General features: G+C 39.6%; 1 protein-coding gene across 3 annotated transcripts in view; it reads left to right on the top strand.

Moving 5' to 3' along the window:
* LOC144215374 (proprotein convertase subtilisin/kexin type 5-like) overlaps positions 1-20317 on the top strand; it is a 46430-nt gene that overhangs the window by 1558 nt on the left and 24555 nt on the right. For all 3 annotated transcript variants that reach the window (XM_077744253.1, XM_077744252.1, XM_077744251.1), the window contains 10 exons: positions 2065-2169; positions 7084-7239; positions 8458-8601; positions 9276-9352; positions 11337-11425; positions 11691-11863; positions 13228-13440; positions 14515-14615; positions 18155-18258; positions 19019-19151. In XM_077744253.1, coding sequence (XP_077600379.1) covers positions 2065-2169; positions 7084-7239; positions 8458-8601; positions 9276-9352; positions 11337-11425; positions 11691-11863; positions 13228-13440; positions 14515-14615; positions 18155-18258; positions 19019-19151 — 1295 coding nt within the window. The remainder of the gene's footprint in view (positions 1-2064; positions 2170-7083; positions 7240-8457; positions 8602-9275; positions 9353-11336; positions 11426-11690; positions 11864-13227; positions 13441-14514; positions 14616-18154; positions 18259-19018; positions 19152-20317) is intronic.

The raw sequence follows: 20317 nt of genomic DNA on the forward strand, positions 1-20317 counted from the left end.
ATTCTGACAGGTTGTTATGGGGTAGCCTAGTCAACAGCTATGGAACTCCTCCTCATTGCGACCCTCTTCTTGTATCTCTGCTTTGCGCAGCCTGCCCACCCACCACACTCAACAGAGAGCACCCTTAATGGCCTCGTTTATCCCCTCTCTTTGACGGGAACTAAACGTGTAGCACTCCCCCCACAAATCCACCGCCCAGCCCTCCTCCTCGTTCATTTTCTATACTGGCTCACCATAAGAATTCCCATGTGGAGTACACCACCCTCACAACCCCCAGTAATCGCCCTCATTTCCATGTCAATATGGTGCGTTCATTGGACATCGACACCTCATTTTACTTCACTTCCTAGTTTAGGAGAAGTGGTGGGGGGAGTCCAAGGGGTCAGCCTCTTATATTTTGATCTGCACAGAATTCTTTATAATTGGAGCTGGTGAGTTACTTGGGATTTACATTTAATTGGGAAATGTTATACTTTTTTTTAATTAGCACCAACCACTAAGACAGTAATGTGGAACAACTGAACCAGATGTCTTGTAATGAGTTAAAATGTTGCTGTGCAACAAGACAATTATATTTTGAGAACTAGAAAAGTCTTGGGGGAATTGTACAGGGACATGCTATGATGGTCAGACAAAATGCCACTTTTATATTTTTTATTTATTGGTTTACGTTTTAACATAGCCTGAGAAGCAAATTACATGTAAAGCTTGCAAAACTGAGCAGACTACACCTTGAGGTTGTGCATGGAAGCAAAGTGTGAGTGGGGGGTTGAGAGCAGTTGGCCTTGTCTGGTATGGATAGTGATAGGACAATACACTACGTCCTGCGTGTAAGGAAGGGAGCACACAATGATTTGGTAGCGGAAAAATAAGGGATTATGAATAAATAGATAGATGGGCTGATGGATGAAAGGAGTTGGCATACAGAGGGTGAGCAGTTTGTTGGGGAATTCTGGGTAATCCCTTTAACTGTGGAGCCCCCTTCCCAGACTAAGACAGTGGCTCAAATGTAGTCTAAATCAGTCGACAAGGTCATAGGCACAATGTACAATGTCTCTTCAAAGTTTGTTTTTGAAGAGCTTCTTGCATCAGAAGTAAATCATCCATTTGTTGGTGTTTTTCGGAATCTTTTGGACAAAGGTTTGTCATGCCTGTTCTTGATGTGCTTCTCACCCTCGAATTCCAAATGGCACATTTATGTTCGATTTCCCAACCACTTGAAACATCTCTGAGCACACCGCTAGAGAAAAATATCTTAATAGTTGCCGACTTACAGCTTCTGTTGTGAGTCATGACCCCATTTACTCATATACTGCATTTCTTTTAGTTTTCTGCACTGGATAGTAACAGAAAAGTAATAAAAAGTAGTAATGATCAGTGACTCTTTTGCACTAGACTGTACCTCCCACTCATAATGTACGGAGTTCAATGACATGTGTGTCAATGGATTTTCTTGGACTCATTTGTTCTATTAACAAAGTTGATCTAGTGGATTGTGCGGGGCTGGTCACAGATCCGTGACGCACCACGGGAGCACCTTCAGCCATGACGCTCTGATCATGTGAGGGATCATATGGGCTTTAGAAATTATTAAATTTAATCACCTTCTAAGCAGGTGTCCTCAGCTCAATGTCCCCCTACTTGTAGTCTGTGTACAAATAGTTGTATATGGCTACTTATTTTTTTTCTCCTGCTAGTATTTAAGAGTTAACTCAAATTATGACCATCCAACTAGTAATAATATAATTCTGAATTAACAAGTCCATAAATTACCTAAAGATGCACAATAAAAGTAAGTGAGAATGTGTTCATAGAATTTGTCATCTACATAAGAACAATGAAAATTACTTAGCGTATTTATTTATTGGTGGAAAAATATCCTGTAAGAGTGAAGCCCAGACTTCTGTGTGTGTGTGAGTGCATTTTTGTATTTCAGGTCAGCATTTCTCCTCAATGTTTTTTTGTTTTGTTGAATTTTAGTTTTTAAACTCTATTTTTACTTGACACCGGTGGCCATCCTAATGAGCAGTTGAGTAATAATAACAATTTTTTGTGCTTTTACAGATAGGTGATTTGAAAGACCACTACCACTTTTTTCACAGTCGAACCATTAAGAGGTCCACGCTGTCCAGTCGCGGTCGGCACAGTTTCATCTCCATGGAACCTAAGGTAAGCACAATGTCTCTCTATTGATATTATTATATAATGCAAAAGCACTAAATGAGTTCAAATAAATCTGATATTTTGTCATTAGAATGATCTGAGAAGGGGTTCTCAATTAGAATTTTAAACACTATTTGATCCATCTATGCATTAACACAAGTTTGTTGTTCTGTACATTTCAAGTGTGGAAGGTTGCAAGTGAGCTGGCTGGATTAAGCCAAATTAAAGGAAAGGTGGCGTGCCGAGGAATTAGGCGGGTGATGTCTAGTTTTAATCTGCGGGATCAGCACGAGAGCTAGTCCGCCTTCATGTTAATGATACCTTGTTGTGTGTGTGAATGAGTCAGACGGGGCGGTACGCTGCTATCAACTTGTTGCGGCACATCCAAAGTGGTGTGTCCAGGTTGCCATGGCAACATTCGGCTTTATGGCACGGCCTCAATGGTGACGTATTCTACATGTGTCAGGTCAAAGAGCAACTCTTTGCTGATAAGCGCACAATTTTTACCTTCCTATAATGAATGATCTGTTGGAATTTATGTTTGGTATGACTCAACTAAACTGAATAGCCCTGATCTGAACAGCTTCCAAACGTCATTGGAGACACTCTTTGGCTCAAATAGATTCTATACAGTTGAAAATATCATGACATTTAACCACAGCAAGACTGCAGCTTTTGGTTGTCATTGTGCTTCTGTAACCTTGTAGGCACTACTTTTTACTCCCCATCTTAAATCCTTTGCACACACAAGTTTGTGGAGGCTAAGAAAAAAATGTAGGAGATTGGTGTTTGGTTATTTTTGCCGGAGGACGTTTGCGTCTCGGAAGGTTTGAGTCTGGGCGTCCAAAAGCCATCCAGCCTGCTACTACGTGGGCTGCTCTTCAATCCCTCACATCCCACTACAACTTCCCCCTTTGTCATAACACACATGCTGAATACAAAGTAATTTGATTTCATTTTTAATCAAACTGTGGATTATATGCTCATATGTGAAACAAATCCTCATCAGAAATCATGTGTGTACTAATATCAAGTGACTTAAACTCACTTGTTGTGGGTCAAACTCTACTGCAAACCACCAGTGGATCAATTTATCCTTATTTGCTCTTTTCAAGTGAATTCTTCCTCACTTTCACCAGCACACCTGCAATCGTATAGTCCATATGGGACGTGGCGATATGGTGTTTTGTGGTGAAGGGACCCTTTGAGATTATACACACAAGCTACTCGACAAATTGAAGACGATGGAAATTCAAGGAAATGTGAGCTGCCACAACAGAAAGCCTTTGCTGGAGTGAATTAAACAGAATGGAGCGTGTCCAAAGCATATGCCTTGCATCCTGGCAAGGCTACAAAGGGGCACTGATACTGAATTGGAGCATGATATTGTCATTGCGTATGGATTGGGATAATGTGGCGTATCCAAAGCGCTCCAAGTGCGACTCTTATCGGAGGTGTACTGAAGCATCTCATTGGATAAAACTGCGGAAGGTTTTTGTCTGTAGCAGGTCGACCACAAAGTGGAAGTTTATTTAAATCTTTGTTAAAGTGCAAAGTCACTTTTCAGAAAAGCAACAAACAAAGGAAAGCACCAAATGGAATAATTCTTATAAAGTAGACATCATTGCACCAACTTTAAGAAATAGAGTGTCACTGTCAAAGAGAGAAGATCATCACAAAAATTATCATTTTGGGGGGATTTTGAGCTAGGGTGCTCACACTTTTTCAGCAAGCGAGCTTCTAAAGAAAGAACCGAGTTAAAAAGATCTACCCATATCTATATTTATTCTTAGAACTTATGTTGATGCATGTTGCATAACCACATATGTACAATTCAACTTTATTTGTATAGTGTTGCGTTTGTATATGTCTGTCTGCACGTTAACACAACAGCACGAGAGAGTTTGCTGCTGCTTCTATAACACTCAAACTCACTGGGCACTTAATTGGCAGATGAGAAAGCTCCGGTGCCATTACCGCCACATTACACAGATACAAAGATAGTTTCCATTACTTTCTTGATGACAAAAAAAAAGACAGACATTTTTGGTTGAGCCTCATTTTTCTATTGGGGTATTCTTTTGGTGGACATATGTATAATATTTAAGCTTGTCTGATTTAGTTTTATTGTAATTCAATACAAAGCACATAGTATTCAGGTCTAATCTTTTTTATTGTCACCTACAAGCCAGTGTTGGTGCGCAGTTGTAGTAAAATCCATTGTCCAATGTTTTGGTGAGTGAGACACTCAGTGTCTGCCTGCTTAATACTCTCTTTCACACTGGTCTTTGTCTCTCAGGAACGTGTTTATTTTAGTATTTTGCTGAAGTATGTCTGCAATGATTTTTTTTATCTTGGTTTGAGTGCATTTACCGACCTTATAAATTCCTAATTGTCCACCACTTAAAAACTGCTGCAGTCTTTTTGAAGGAATTATTTTATATGCCTTTATCTAAGCTTTGGTTCTCTTATGAGGAAAGTCTGCTTGAAATGCCTCATAACTAGATGTTTGTTTTTGCTTTCACCTTTCATATCCTCCGAGCCCCTCCGAGCTTCTAAATCTGTCTTTAAAAAGTGGCAAAAATCCCACTAATATATGTTCTGCCGTTAACTCATAGATTTAGCACTCACTTCTTCTCTTGTGTCCATGTTTGAATCACTTTTCTTTAGATGGATTTCATTCATTTAGAAGTAAGTTCTTAAAATGACTTCATGTTTTTTTTTAGGGTGGTCTAACCATCTACCTCATTGGTTCATTGCTTATCATGTTTTCATCTTGTCACTGTTTGCATTGAAACACCACTAGAAAGAAAACTTGGCAGCTGACCTCCCCAAGGTGCAGAAATCGTTGTGGTCAAGATATAAACATAGGATTTCTGTCCAAAGGCAAATAGTTCTCTGCTGTGTATATAAAAGTGAAGGTAGCGCTGCAAAATCTCAAGAGGAGTTCTGAAATAATTAAACACAATTCTGACGAATGAGAACTCCCGGGAATAGATGTGAGGTGCTGTTGTTTTTGCAAATCACACTGCCCTTACGATATGCTGAAATGCAGTGATGCCTTCCCTGTCTTCCTGTGTTGCTGTAATTCAAATGCAAATGTATGCCAATTGCAATCATACACCATTGGTTTTAAGTGGGCTTAATGAACACTATTGTGTTTTTGAGGCGGATGGAGAAATGTAACGTAGCAGCATTAGGGTAAAATGACTATGAATCAGTATTTAACTTGTGCTTTTTCATCTTTGACTTTTCATACATAAGAGACTTGACCGCTTCTGTAAAGAGATGTCCAACTGAGTTATTGACCGATGCTCATGTATGAAATCAATTCTCTTTCGCTAGCTATTTGTTTTCACTCCAATGGAGTCTTTCTCTTCTTTTTTGTTAGACCCTTGTGGGACTCTCCTTCTGGCATTATCTCGTCTTGCCACCTCGCAATTCTCCAGAGAAGCCAGCAAATTGTTTCTGCGCATGAGAGCGGATAATTACGCCGCAGTTGTGTCGGTCTCGCTTTCAAGTTATATCGATGCCACGAAAATGCAGGTTTTTTTGTATGCACACAGACGTTCGTCAAGAAGAAAATTGCTTGTGCTGCTTGGAAATTACCACTTTGGTTGCATCATTCAGGAGAATTCATACATAGGTGGAAAATGTTTTAAAAAAATGATGGTTGTGGACCATTCTGGACCCGATGATTGACATGCTTGTATTCACACTTATGTTCTCCCACTGGATTTGATGGAGATTAAACAAATTTTTGTTTGCTTAGGAGAACTAAACATCAATATTTCTTCTGCAAGAATACAAAATGTGCACCAGCACTAGTCAAAACACCGTAGTCTGTTAACAGTGTCGTTATAGAAAAAGTATCAAAATAGAAATATCCATCAAGCTACTCCAAACTACAGATGACATCACTACAGTTGTGCTTTTGCTTGGTAATAATGCATCACATTTGAGTGAGCAGGCTTCTTGGCAAAATTGGTGAAGACCGTAACTGCGTCCAACTTCAGTTTACGTTATTTAATTGCCTTCAAAAGTAGTGCTACAGCTTTCAGCAGCCTAGTAGGTACTCACTGTTCCCGTTGGCCTTGTAGCACTTTTTGCAGACTGTTATGGCCAGCTGGTACCCACTCGCCTCTAACCCAGTTTGGAACTTGACATAAGATTGGATTCAATCAAAATATTCCTTTAAACCAGATTTTTTTGGTAATACATTTTATTGTGATTCTGTAAAACAATGATACTGTGATATTTATGACTCAAGGTTATCTTAGAATCAGAATCTGATACCAACCTATTCATTGGCAGGCAAGAAGTGCGCCATGCAGCACTGGCCAATAGAAGGTGCGTCACAGTCTGCTACAATTCCAGAGGTAGCATCAGCGAGTTGTGTGTAAAGTCCAAAGGCTCAATCACACTGCAATTGGAACAGTTGCATCACCTGACAAATGTCAACTGGAAAGAAAATTCCATAACCAAACATTATAATCAATGTGTTTAGTTACATATAGGATGTGTGATATCTGGTTTATATTTCCAAACATCAATACAGTGAACTGTTCTGTTTGTGATAATGAGGGTAGGGTTGTACTCAAAATTCAAAAGTCAACATGGGTGATGGAATTTTGATTGTCCAAAACCATTCAATTGATCACTACTCACACCCTGTTCATATTAATTAGAAGAACAATGCAAGAAAAGTGAGCCACTGTTATGAAGCAATGGGAGTTTTTGGTTTATTGATTGCTTATCAGCCTAAATGATGAAAATAAAGAAATAAAAAAGTATGATTTTTGTCCATAGGCAGCAACACATTTCTTGCATTCCTGACTAAGGAATGAATATAATTTGTTTCACTGAGATTTCACTGGTTTCATCTATTCACTGACTATGGACCCATGTGGTGTGTTTCAGGTGGAGTGGATCCAGCAGCAGGTGGTGAAGAGGAGGATCAAGAGAGATTACAAACCAGCTCCACCCCTCTCTCTCTCCAGCCACGCCCACACCAGCCCGTCTTTCCCGAGCAACATCTTCTACAATGATGCCAAGTGGAACAGTATGTGGTACATTGTGAGTATACAATGCCAAGCAGTTTTTTTTCCCTTTTGCTAACCAGCAAATGAGTTTGTAGGTCAAGGTTCAACAGAAGTTGTTTGCTGTTACTGATAAGTGTCAGGTCAAATGATCTGAGGGATTTGTTTGTTTTTTTTATGAATGGGAGATGGAAAAACACATGCTAAAGAAATATGGTCCAACTCTGTCTGTCTTCAATACCCCGGTATATTAATAAGTGACACAGTCATTTTGCATTCCACTTAACCCCACAAAGATCTTTTTCACACAAAAAAATGGGAGTAATTGAAAAGTGCTCAATTGTTAAAATCATTCTTTGGTGATTTCTTAAAAACATTTGTGGTGTTGATGCAACATGTAATGCAATTATTTAGTGGAATGGTACTTTGCTGTATTCCTTTTTTGTTTAAATGAGTCAAGTTAGATTCACACAACAGATTTGGCTTCTTATCACAACTTTGTTTGCATGACCGCTCTGATCATTGCTCTTTCTTGACTGCTTGCAGTCCTCAGCTCTGTCAATGGTTAATGTTATGCAGATAAGTGCTAATACTTTGACCACTGCTTTTAATATATTTTTTTTGTCTTTTAGACCCACTTGTATGAGAGATATTAAAAAAAAACCAACACAGTGCTATTTGTAAGCAATTTAAGGGTCCCCAGAGCTGCAACACAATTGCTCTACTTAAGTTGGTCATCAATTTAACAATCTATCATTATTTCTTCATTCATTTTCTGAACCACTTATTCTCGCAAGGGTCGCTGGTGGTCCAAGAGCCTGTCCCATCTAACTATGGGCACCAGGTGGGGGATAACACCCTTGCCAACCATTCGACGGGCAAATTAAAACTGACAACCAATCACAATCACACCACCGAGTGGGAATTGAAAACATATGGCCTTCACCAAAGTCAGGCGGAAGAACCACTACACCATCAGGTGGTGTCTGTATCAAAATGCAAATGCATTTATAGTATTATCATATTTTCATAATCATTTCATTTCTGTCATTGTATTAATTAAGCATATGTCATATTTGACATGATGACATACATTTTCCATAAATCTTCACTTTAATATGCAAAGGTGACTATCATTGAGAGTTTGGTATGTGTGAGCCATGTTGCCATGTTCTTGACTTCACTTGTTTTATTGTTGTTTGATTATTTACAGAGTAGAACATTTTTTTTATTGTATTTTGTTTGGTCTCTGCAGCACTGCAATGATGATGTCCACAACTGCCAGTCAGACATGAACATTGTGGGCGCGTGGAAGCGGGGCTACACGGGCAAAGGCGTTGTGGTCACCATCCTGGATGATGGTATAGAGCGCAACCATCCAGACCTCGCTCAAAACTACGTGAGTGTGTTTGATCTGCATGTATTGTGTGCGTATTGCAGAAAGGGACAAAGTTCATGACCCGTTTTTTGTAAAATTTCATTTCAGAAAATAATTGCCTATTTTTGTGAGAATCCTATTGGAAAATGCACTTGCTTGATTTATGATTATATGTTTTATTCAATTACTACAAGGTGCACTAAAATTGTTTTTCTAACACATTTGAGATACAGATTGAATTCCGAGGAAATATATGCTTTTCCGGTTTTTTCCGTGTTTTTTTTTTGCATTAGTCAGTGCAGAATTAAGGGAAACACCATGGCTTCAAAGCACGTTTACATTGCATTCCTCATACTTATGGATGTGCAAGTATTTGGTGTCTACCTCATCGTGTACGTCTGCGTTTACGCTGTATGTGCATGTTAAGGTATGTCGAGCATACCCTTGTGTATATGAGTTTTTCAGCCTGAGGCTACAGGTAATGCTAGAATGATTCCTATCCCCTTTGATGAATTTGATATCAAAGGCAGAACTCAAGTGATTTTCGATAACAGCCCATGTCATATTTGTCGGAGCCACATCCTATTTCTCTTCTTTTTCGATTCCTTTTCTTTTACCTTAGTCATCTTCTATTCTGTTTCCTTCCATTTTCCTTCACCTCAATATCCTTCTCACCACAATACCTTCTTCAACAGGACCACCAAGCCAGTTTTGACGTGAATGGAAATGACCTGGATCCCATGCCGCGCTATGATGCAACAAATGAGAACAAGTAAGACATTTTTTATAAAGAGTTTATAAGTTTTTGACGCACTGAGCCACACCTTAGGTGATCGGGAGGATTCTGACTGGAAGGATTTTGAGCTTAATGAACTGAGTGTGGCAATTCAGGTATGAATGAAACCAGAGGTGTGGAGTGTGACTAATGCCAAGAGAGAACATTGTACACCTTTATGGCCTTAGGTAAATCCAGCTTTTTTTTAACTCCCTAAAAATTGGGAGTAAATTCTACCACTTAGCAATATAGTACATTATAGTACATTCTCCAACCCAATTTGTTGGCTTAATTACTCTATATTTCTCTCGTTGTATTACTTTCCTATTTAGAAAGTGCTTTGATGCTATCTTGTGGCAACTTAGTGCATTTCAGAAAAACATGTATATGCATGTTTTTTTAAATTTATTTTTAGCAAACAGTACAGCAGATTTCAGGCTGAGTACCTATCTATCAGTGTAATACCATGATTACGCCCCTCTTTGGGCACACCACTATATGGATGAAAACACTTCATAATGTCAGAGATTTTTTAGCCAAATTTTGCCTGATAAAATGAGGACCACTGCTCATTTTATATGCATACAAATACCTGCATACACTATAGATAGCCATTTGCCAACCAGTGTAAAAGGCAAACTCAACCACTATGTTTCCACTCAATGTGTTTTTAAAGCGACATGCGGCAGACAGATGCCACAGTAATAAGCTAGATTTTATTTTGCATCTGGAGTTTTTTTTTTATGAGCCTTGTGTCCAGACAAAAAAAAAACGTTGACCGCCCCGGCATTTTTTTAATGGGTTTGGGAGTCTGCAAGATGACACAGCAGACACTAAGAGTGAGATTGTCTCGTTTGATGGGAGCTGGACTGTTGTTTCACTGAAAAAATCCATGGCACCCCCATCTCTATTGCGGCATGACAACTTGAAACAAGTGAAACGCAGATGTGGGAAAAATGGAAATTACGAGCAAATACAAAGAGCGAAACGATGGCCAGACGGAAGATTTCATGGTTAAGTAATGTGAAATGAAGTGAGGGAATACGACTGAAGCCAGTTCGGGTCATTAAGCAGCGCTGAGGGGACTGTTCATGATTTAAAATTGTCACAAAAAAATCAACTTTTTCCATTCAAAATAGGCGTTGTATTCATTACCCCCGGGGGGACACAGTTGACACTTGACTGCTGACATGCTCAAAGCCAAGTTTGCTAGACGGGCGTCATCCTCATCCGCCGGGTGCGGCGTCACGCACGTCTACTATTCTAGATGCTCCGTTCCAACATGTGGAAACCTTAAATATGGAGGCCACACATGCATGAAGTGTTATTTTAAAAGTAGAACACTTTGTTTCTTTGTGGTTTCCCGCTTACATCATTTGTACAATTCTAGCATGACTTACAGGTGTCTCTTTGCAAGTTTTGTGAATTACTAGTTGGACTTAACAGCATCATTCTATAAATTGATATTCATTTTAGATATCTATCAGATGGCGGTAATAAATAAAGTATACAAAAGAAAACGTGTTGCAGATGGAAGAGTGTGTCTGTGTTTCCTCTGTTTGTATGTACTTGTGTCTGTGTTAGTATGTAATTATGGTAAAAGGCCTTTCACTAGCACTTTTCTACTTACAACATCCAATGTGTCCTTGGTCGCTCATCAATGACACACCATCAAAGAGCAGTATCTCACTCAAAAACACTTCAACATGATTAGAGGGATTCCGAAACAAAGACTGACATTGTGAAATAATCAAGGTGCCGTTTGGCTCCTTTTCTATTTGGTTTTGTGTGTATCATGGGAATAGTGTTACACTGGTTAAAATTTATGAGTGTGAGTGTGTATGCGTGCATCGCTAGTAAACCTGTATAATATGTGTATCTCGTGGATTTGTTTTATGTACTTTCGGTTGCCCCTGTCTGATTTGCCCTGTGCTTACATCTGTTAGTTGATGTAATAGGTTGTGTGTGGTCTTTTCCTCAGACACGGGACGCGGTGTGCGGGAGAAGTGGCTGCATCTGCGAACAATTCACACTGCATTGTGGGAATTGCCTACAATGCCAGAATAGGAGGTGGGCTCACCACTTTCTTTTTCTAATTATAGTTCTTATTTGTATTTATTTAGCAGAGGTGTGTTCAGCATGATGCATTCATTAATGTTAATATTTTAAATCATTTAAGGGTGAACAAAACAATGACATTATTACCATAGGTGTAAATCACATCATTTGCAAAAATCTGGGGAAAAATGGAAATATACTACTCACTGTTTGAAATGTTTTTACATTGTTTTGCTAACTTTTTTTGCTCCATTCATGGTGTTCTTTTGTGTGCTAGGTGTGCGAATGCTTGACGGAGATGTGACAGACATGGTCGAGGCTAAGTCTCTGAGCCTCCAACCGCAGCATATCGACATTTACAGTGCTAGCTGGGGCCCTGATGATGATGGCAAGACGGTGGACGGACCCGCAGCCCTGGCCAGGCAGGCATTTGAGAACGGTATCCGCATGGTGAGAAACTGGTTTGGTTGTCGGTTGGTAGGCTCTTTGTGCAGTGGGGATGAAGTTAACATGATTTTTTTTTGTGCATAACCGAACAGAGTTTTGGATGCAACTGTGTTCAAGGGAATGTATTGTGATATTTTGGTATGAAAATGCCAATACTAGTGGCACTTTCCATCCATTCCATAAAATAGGAGAAGGTTGTAAAAATTTCCAAAATATGTTTGGACTTTGTGCCAGGGGCCCCTTGAGTAAAAGTTGAAGATAAATTTTGAAATAAACACGTAGAGTAGCGCGAATATTGTTTGCATGATAAATAATGCAAAACAGAAGCAAATGCGAGTCGTTAACATTCATGTATTATTCACAGGAAAATTAAGGAATATATTCAAAATTGCCTGCGGTCTTAACACAAATGGGGGAAAAACGTAGTTCTTGCCAAATCCTGCAAACGGAGGACCAAACTCTCTTAGAGCTGCTTATATTATTAAATTGGTTAGTCGAGGTAATTTGGACATAGATCTTTTTTTGTGTTAAGTTTACATATAGCTTGCTTATGTGAGTTTTCTCCTGGTTCCTGCTTAAATCCCCAAAACATGCAGTTTGATTAATTGAAAATTATTCTTGCATGTGAACTTTGGAGAAACTGCTTGTCTGTCCCAGCTTACAATTAGTTTATGACTCTTTGACAGTCCAGAAAATGAATGGATACTAACTACACCCGTCACTACGGCAGCCTACGTCAACTTGGTGGGTGCGGGGTGTCAGTGTCCTGAGGCAAGTTCACAGTTGAATATTCTTTTCCTCTATCACCCACCTTCGCCCCCGCCAGAGTCCAGATGTCTGCCTCATGCTCAATGTTCTCATTGCTGAGGTCAGCTAAAGGCCCCTGAGTCAGCTGGTCAAGCCATTTCCCCCAAAAAAAATTCACTTCCACTTCAGCCCTGATGCTCTAAGCGAATGATGGATGATGTCAAGTGATTGAATGTTTTATTTTGGGAGAAAATTTGAAGCAATTTCGAATAGGGATTTTACTTGAATTGTCCTGGTGTCTGCAATCATAGACCATCATAAATCATAATTTTAATGTAGGGTATGTCACTATTTGGCACTGCATGTTATTGTGAGTTGAATAGCTAAGCATGTGAGCCTTAAGGCATGCACGAGTCCTGGAGAGGAGTCAGGAGGTTGAATGTTAGTTCTTCAAACAAAGAAGAATCCCAATCTGTTTCCAGTCATTCCCTCCGCATGCCCGTGCAAATTATTATAATTTGGTTTCTTGAGGATACTAACACATTGTGACACCCCACATAAAACAATCCAGACACTTTATAGTAGTTACCCACCGTCATGCTTTCTCCTCTCCTTTCCAGGGAAGGAAGGGCCGTGGTTCCATCTTCGTGTGGGCCTCAGGCAATGGCGGCCGAAGCCGCGACCACTGCTCCTGCGATGGCTACACCAACTCCATCTACACCATCTCCATCTCCAGCACAGCCGAGAGCGGACGGAAGCCCTGGTACTTGGAGGAATGCTCGTCCACCCTCACCACCACTTACAGCAGTGGTGAAAACTACGACCGGAAGATTGTAAGCTTCAATCTTGGCTTGGTTGGGTAACGAGAGGGTTTGAACTTAATCTTATTAATTATCATGCTTTCTTTCATGTGAGGTTGAAACTAAGCCTTGAATTTGAACTAAAGATAGAACGACGATCAGTGTAAACTCACATATATCTCTTTTCAAAATGGCCTGAATTTAAACTCAAAGCTTTGAAGCATAAAGTATTTCTACACCACACAAGAAATTTGCCTTGACCACTTTTACCACATTGTAACCACCTCTATTTGGATGAAAAGTGTCAGTGAACCAATGTTGGTTAACTTTTCTGGCACCGTTCCTCTACAGTCCCTGCACGGGCGCTACAAGCAGACATTCAGTAACCTGGTCGCTTTGTACCAATGAAGCATTTCTGCGTGTCACTCTAATCTACTTGAACACATTCTCTGCTGCAGCACATTATGTTTGTGTTGGGATAATCCCTCCAATTTTTCAGTCCAGCAAAGGTCCTTTGATGAGGGCTCAGACGAGGTGCTGGCCAAACTTTCTCTTGGCTCGCAGACTTCCATGCTCGAGAGGTCCATATGATTAGGCCAAAGCATGCCATGATCGACTTACAATGAATTCTCCCCATTCCCAGAGGTTGGGGAGTTGGGTGTGCAGAAAAATACCGTATTTTCCGCACTATAAGGCGCAACTAAAAGAATTCAAATTTCTACAATTTTCTATTTGGTTTGGATTGGATTTTTTGGCCCTTGTGCCAATTATTTGTGAGACCTGGCTTGACGACTGTTATGAAGTTGACTGACTATCAATACATTTGCAATGCAAATGGGTAGGGATGGATTTAAGTGTGGAGCAGATGTGGGCCATTCACGTCCAAGGGTCAGTTGCCACCAATTAGTGTACATCTGGCCTGCCAGATGACGTTGATAAAAATCTGATCATTTTAATTATATGGTATAAAGCCTGCCATAGAAAAACATCCTTTACCATTTAAATTTCTAATACATGAATCAGCCCCAGAGAAGTGTTTGTTGTTCAAATAAATGGTCAATTATTGAAGCTCTGAGGCCAAACTTTATTGTCTTCCTCACCATGCAGATCACAACTGACCTGAGGCATCGCTGCACAGACAGTCATACTGGGACGTCAGCCTCAGCTCCAATGGCCGCCGCCATCATCGCCCTGGCTCTGGAAGCAAAGTAAGAGCAACTGAACATTTTATACTTGCCTTACTTTCTAATGACTTTTTAAAAAGGGCTAAGGCCAATGCATCCATCTGAGTAGATTCAATTCAGTATGTTTGGCAAGTGAGGCCTCAAGCTCATGTTATTCTTAGCAAGATGCGGGCTAGGACCTAAAATTGGCTTTTCACAAAAGAGAGATTATAGTATAATAGGAGCATATTGAACTCCATTATCCGCACTTTGTTGATGCCCCTCTTTTCCTTTTGAATAAAACATCTCCCTAGCAAGAAGTTAATATAAGAGATTTACTCTCCATTGCTTTTTTTGGATACCATAGTAATGCTTTGGCTTCATACCTATACATATAAAGATGTTTATAATCTTAAAATCATCATATAAATATATTGAAACCTCACATTTAACAGGTTCTGTTGTATTGTGGTCCAACAATCCTGACACATAATGGCACCCATGATAATTTGGACCCACCGCCAATCTAGGAGCAACTTCCATTTTGAATCATCACACATGAGCCCACAAAAAAGGAAGATTGTCTTTCTGTTTAGTTAGTGTCCTCTTGGATAAAATGAGCTCTGACCTTGGGAAATTAACAAGACTCTCATTTTGCCTCTTTATTGTTGTTAGTTCCATTCCAATTTACTCATTTTATTGCCGATGGGTTTTTCACAGTTCTACAAGCACTACTTTGAAAACAGCTTTTGTAGTACAATTGCACCTCCTCCAATGCAAATTATGAATTAAGAAAGCTGGACGCAGGCGTCCAAGGCGCCCGTTGTCACGTGCCAAGCTCAGTCAGTTAGGCGAGGTCACTTCATTTAACCCGGTTAATCCACTTTTAATCCCCAGAGGTAGAAAATATTCCGGCTTTTCCTGGCATGACCGGCCGGGCACATAAGCCTGTTTCCTCTACAAGATTTATATGCTGACTCTCTGCTTAGTGTATTCTATACTTTCCCCTTTTTAAAATTGTTTTCTACACATTTCAATTGAGAAACTGGTTCTCACATGTAGGCAAGGAAACATAAAATGTGTTTTTTCAAATGAAGATGTTGAAGAAAATACAATGATGCAAAGGAAGTTTACAAACTAGGCAGAGTTGAATTTGAATTTTTGGGAAGTTTGGCTCTGTATGACACATTGTACATACATTACGTCAAATGAAATAATTTTGCCTTTATTTGGGCTTTTCGTAATAAAATAGTCATTTGTGATCTTTTTTTATGTTAGGTTGATTTAATAATTGGCTTTGTGATTTTTGCATCCAGGTGTATAAAAGGCACTGGTATTGTGTTTTTGTGATTTTTGCATCCAGGTGTATAAAAGGCACTGGTATTGTGTTTTTGTGCAATTAAAATATTCATCCTAATTTATTATTAAATTTAAACTCACCCAATTGAAATGAAATAAAAAAAAAATGCTCTTTGGTTTCATGTTTTAAAAAAATTGTTACTCAGATAAAAGTATAAAATATACAATTTAGTCACGTAGTTTAAAGACAAAAGTGAGGAAATTAATTCTGATTTGGGAAGCTTGGTCCATGTGGTCTGCCATACCAACCCATAATAGTATTTACTATAAGACCTATATCATTATTCAAGGGATGATAATAGCACCTGTTTGACCTGAAACGGATTATTTGTTGGACCACTAATCTGCAACACTGGAATATGGATGATTGATTTTCTATTTGGCACTACACGTCTTAGTGCATCCTATTTTTTCAGGCTTAATTACCCGGCAAGGGAGCCCCGTGAAAGCCGCATTAAAACCTTTAGATTTGCTGCCGCTGCTGCCGCCAGCGGTTTTGTGCCAGTCGGCGTGCTTGCTTTCCTTAATTAGTATTGGGTTGTTTATGAGAAGGCTGGTGTGACCTAGATAACGATGGCATTCCACTCTTAATTAATGTCAATAAAACATTTATGGAGCTAGGATTACTCCGTAGCAGCTACTCCTTCCCCACCATCCCATTAATATTGATCTTATGTGTCCAGATTCATTTGGCCTTCATGTCGAAAGTTTGTGTTTAATTGGCTGACTTCATGCTTCACTATTTTTTTTTTTTAAATATACATGTGAAAAGTATCTCTCATATTGGCGCAAGATACGAGTCCAATTTGTCAGTGACTGAGTTCATAATGCAACATGCTGATAATACAAGTCATCTTTGCTACTACTTGTTGAGTCTAAAAATTTAAATGGTGACATGCATTGGAGTCCCATAGAAAGAAAAAAAAACTCTCACAGGCAAATACTCTTTCTACACATCCAAAACAACATGAATTTTCAACTAAGCTTTCTTTTTTTCTGTTGTTCTTTTTCTTCTACAATTGTTACTGCGAATTGGCACCACAGTGCCAACGCTTGCGCACATTACGACTCACTTAAAGCACTTGTATCTGCCTGCGGCATGTCTGGAAAAAACAGAACGCTAACGGCCACGATTGCAGAATATGTCACACTAAGCGCTGATAACGCACATATGTTGCTCCATAAACATTTTCCTAAACATCTCCCAGATGACCCTTTTTTCGCAATTTCTGGGAAAATTCCCATTTAAAAAAACATTGGCTAACTAAACTGTAATTAACATTGTAGTTTATTTATTTTGTGACTTTCGAAGTTATTTTATTGACCAGTTTGGAATTAAAATCCCTCACAGAAAGGTACCTCCAATTATACCTCTTTAGACGCTCCAGCTGAACTACTGCTTTCCATGACTTTTTCCCCCCAGTGCTGTCATGATAGTTGGCAAAAATAACCGGTAGTCATGTGGGATGTCTGAACACCTGCAGTGTTTTGAGCCAATACTGCTTTGAAGTTGGCAGGTTTGGTTATGTACAAAGGACTGGCTTGATTTGGATCACCTTATCTTAGTCCTTTTTTCTCCACACAGTGTAAAATGTCTACTTTGCAGTCTTGTCCAATTGCAGTAGGATGAGGCCCAGTGTTCTCAAGTGTCAGCTCTTTTGTCTCAACTGTCACGCAATAACTCTTTATCCCCATGTAACACAATGGTTGGTTGAGAATTACATTGAGGGCAAATAAAGCCAGCGCTCTCAGATTGCTTGCAAGCATCTGGCTGACATACGGACGTGGAAAGGGAATCCCAGGAAATGCTTTGACCCACTTCCCGGTTCCCCCCTTTTTTTATGTAGGATTTTTGACATGAAAGGAGTTCAGACACATGCCTGCCTGTCCTGTAATGGATCTCACGTGAGATCAGAGAGGCCTACAGCTGGGGGTTTGATACACATAAATGAGCATCAACAAGCTGCAGCTATGTATGCCTTGTTATTTTCACCCTTTTTATTTTTCATTTTATTGTCACCTTTCCCTTTAGTGCTTTGTGAGTAATTTTTTTTCGGGAACTGTAGGGCTGAATTTCAGAGAAAAACTCCCAACACACAAAAATATATTCTTAGATCAATGACCACATTAGAGTTGTGTCATTTGATGTGAATTCAATGTGGTCACTCCACAATGTTGTGAATGTTCTGTGTAGCTCATTCATCTTTCTTTTTACTGCTTTCTAGCCCTCTTTTAACTTGGAGAGATGTTCAGCATATTATTGTCAAGACGTCCCGAGCCGGACACCTCAGCGCCCCTGACTGGAAGACCAACGCTGCTGGTTATAACGGTATGTCGACAGCACAGGCCTCTGATACAGTACACTGCTGTATGCTGTGTTATCCTCTCAATGAACACTGGTGTCCTAAATCCTGATTCCTGTTTGGCCTTTTCCCATGGCAAAAGCAGGTTCCGGAAAATGGGTTTTGCTAGGATTCATTAGGATTCTCCACACTTTCCTCCATTCTCATGAATTATTGTTTTCTCTCTGAGAAACAATTGCCTCATAGAGTGAACATGACTCAAAATGTGACCAAAATATTTTAGCACCTGGTCACTTAGGTTTCCAAGCATGTCAAGCAGAAACAATAAGGATGACATGAATAACAGCAGTCTGCATGTTTGTCTTTTGACCTTATAGAAAATAAAATTCAAGTTGAATCACACAATTTTTAGTATGCTGCTGCTACTTAAATGAAATTATGTTAACGGGAGGCTTTAGTGTGTTTCCTTCAAAACAAAGTAAACACTTGGCGGTGTAAACATCACACCATATGGTCTACATTTAGAGTACCTTGAATGAGAGAAGTCCTTGTCAATCTGCTTTGGCCAAATGACTAGGAGAAGGAGTATGGAAATAATTATTATTGGACTTGTAACGTGTTTGAAGTCTCGAATCGTGGAGGTGCTGCTGTTTTTTTCCGGATTCTTACTTGACTCGATGGCATTGTGCCTACTTTTTCCTAAATAGAGTTGGTGTGCAATAAAACTAATAGCACTTTAATAACGTGTAATGGTTATATGTGCATGTATGTGTCTCTTGACCATAGTCAGCCATTTGTATGGGTTCGGCCTGATGGATGCTGAGGCCATGGTGAAGGAGGCGGAGCGATGGAAGCAACTCCCGACGCAGCACGTCCCGTCTCAGCATGTCTGTGTGGAGAGCGCCGACAGGCAAATCAGGTACATATAAAAGTCCAGAGAAAAGGCAGCCTTTTAGAAGGATAGAAATAGAATTGCTTCTGTCTGTCTCTCCCTTTTTTGCCATCGAATTGCTATGCCCCTAGATGGGAAGCGCTGAAAGCCTATATACTCTCAGATATGCACAAATGCAAGGTCCACACATGAATTAACGTTAAATATATGTTATGTTACTTCCATTGTAATTTCAGCACCCCCGCCCCCCTCTTTTGCTGCTTTGGCTGCCCCGTGTTTGTGAATGCAGTTGTGCAAGCTTGTACATTGACAAAGAACCAAGCATTAGTTCTGGCAGGGTGCTTCTCACATTAGACTTTTCTAAATGCACACACAGGCACGTGCAAGCCAAACACACACACACAAATTGCAAGCCAGCGCTTCAAAGGTTGTTATGGTTGATGCAGCTGGAAGCCTGAACTCTGTTCACTGCAAGGCTATACATGGGCCAAATATTAGATTTTGAGGGGCTCACAGACCATCACCATCCTCTTCTTGCTCCACATAGCCCCCGTCTTCATCATTATATCTACTCTGATCTGGCGCGTTTGACTGCCCTGATGAGGATTATTCAGTTGTACTGAAGAGCCTCATGTTTTTTGAAATGATTATTTAATGACACCAGAGCTGAAGTCATCTACGTAATATTTTAGTATTTGTGTATCCTACTGTAAGTTTGAGTAAAATTGGATCAGACATGAATATTTTGGCTTTGTAAAGAGCAAAAGAGAGCTAAAGTTAATGTATTTCACGCTGGAAGTTAAAGTCAGAAACAATGTTTTTGATGAGACACTTTCAAAGCAACTAAAAACAAAGCACTATACACTTGATACTACAAAAAAAATCAAGGACTTCTTTGATTTAAACGTTGTGTTCTAAAATGAAAAAAAAGATTTGTTCCCAAAGAAGAAAGTGCTGTCTTCACTCAAATAATGATGTATTTTGTGAAGGGAAAAATGTATCTTGTGACGATGAAGGCACATTTTTCAAGGTACATTTACATACAGCTTATCTGCACACCACCTCATTTTGCTGCAAACTTTACTTCCACATTAGATGAATCGGCGAGCAACTCTTAAAATACTTTTTGTAGACACGGATGTGTGTTTTTAGCAACACATCGTTTACCACACGTCCTGACTTTGCACTACATT

This window comes from Stigmatopora nigra, chromosome 22, assembly GCF_051989575.1.
Source record: "Stigmatopora nigra isolate UIUO_SnigA chromosome 22, RoL_Snig_1.1, whole genome shotgun sequence".
NCBI classification, from domain to species: Eukaryota; Metazoa; Chordata; class Actinopteri; order Syngnathiformes; family Syngnathidae; genus Stigmatopora; species Stigmatopora nigra.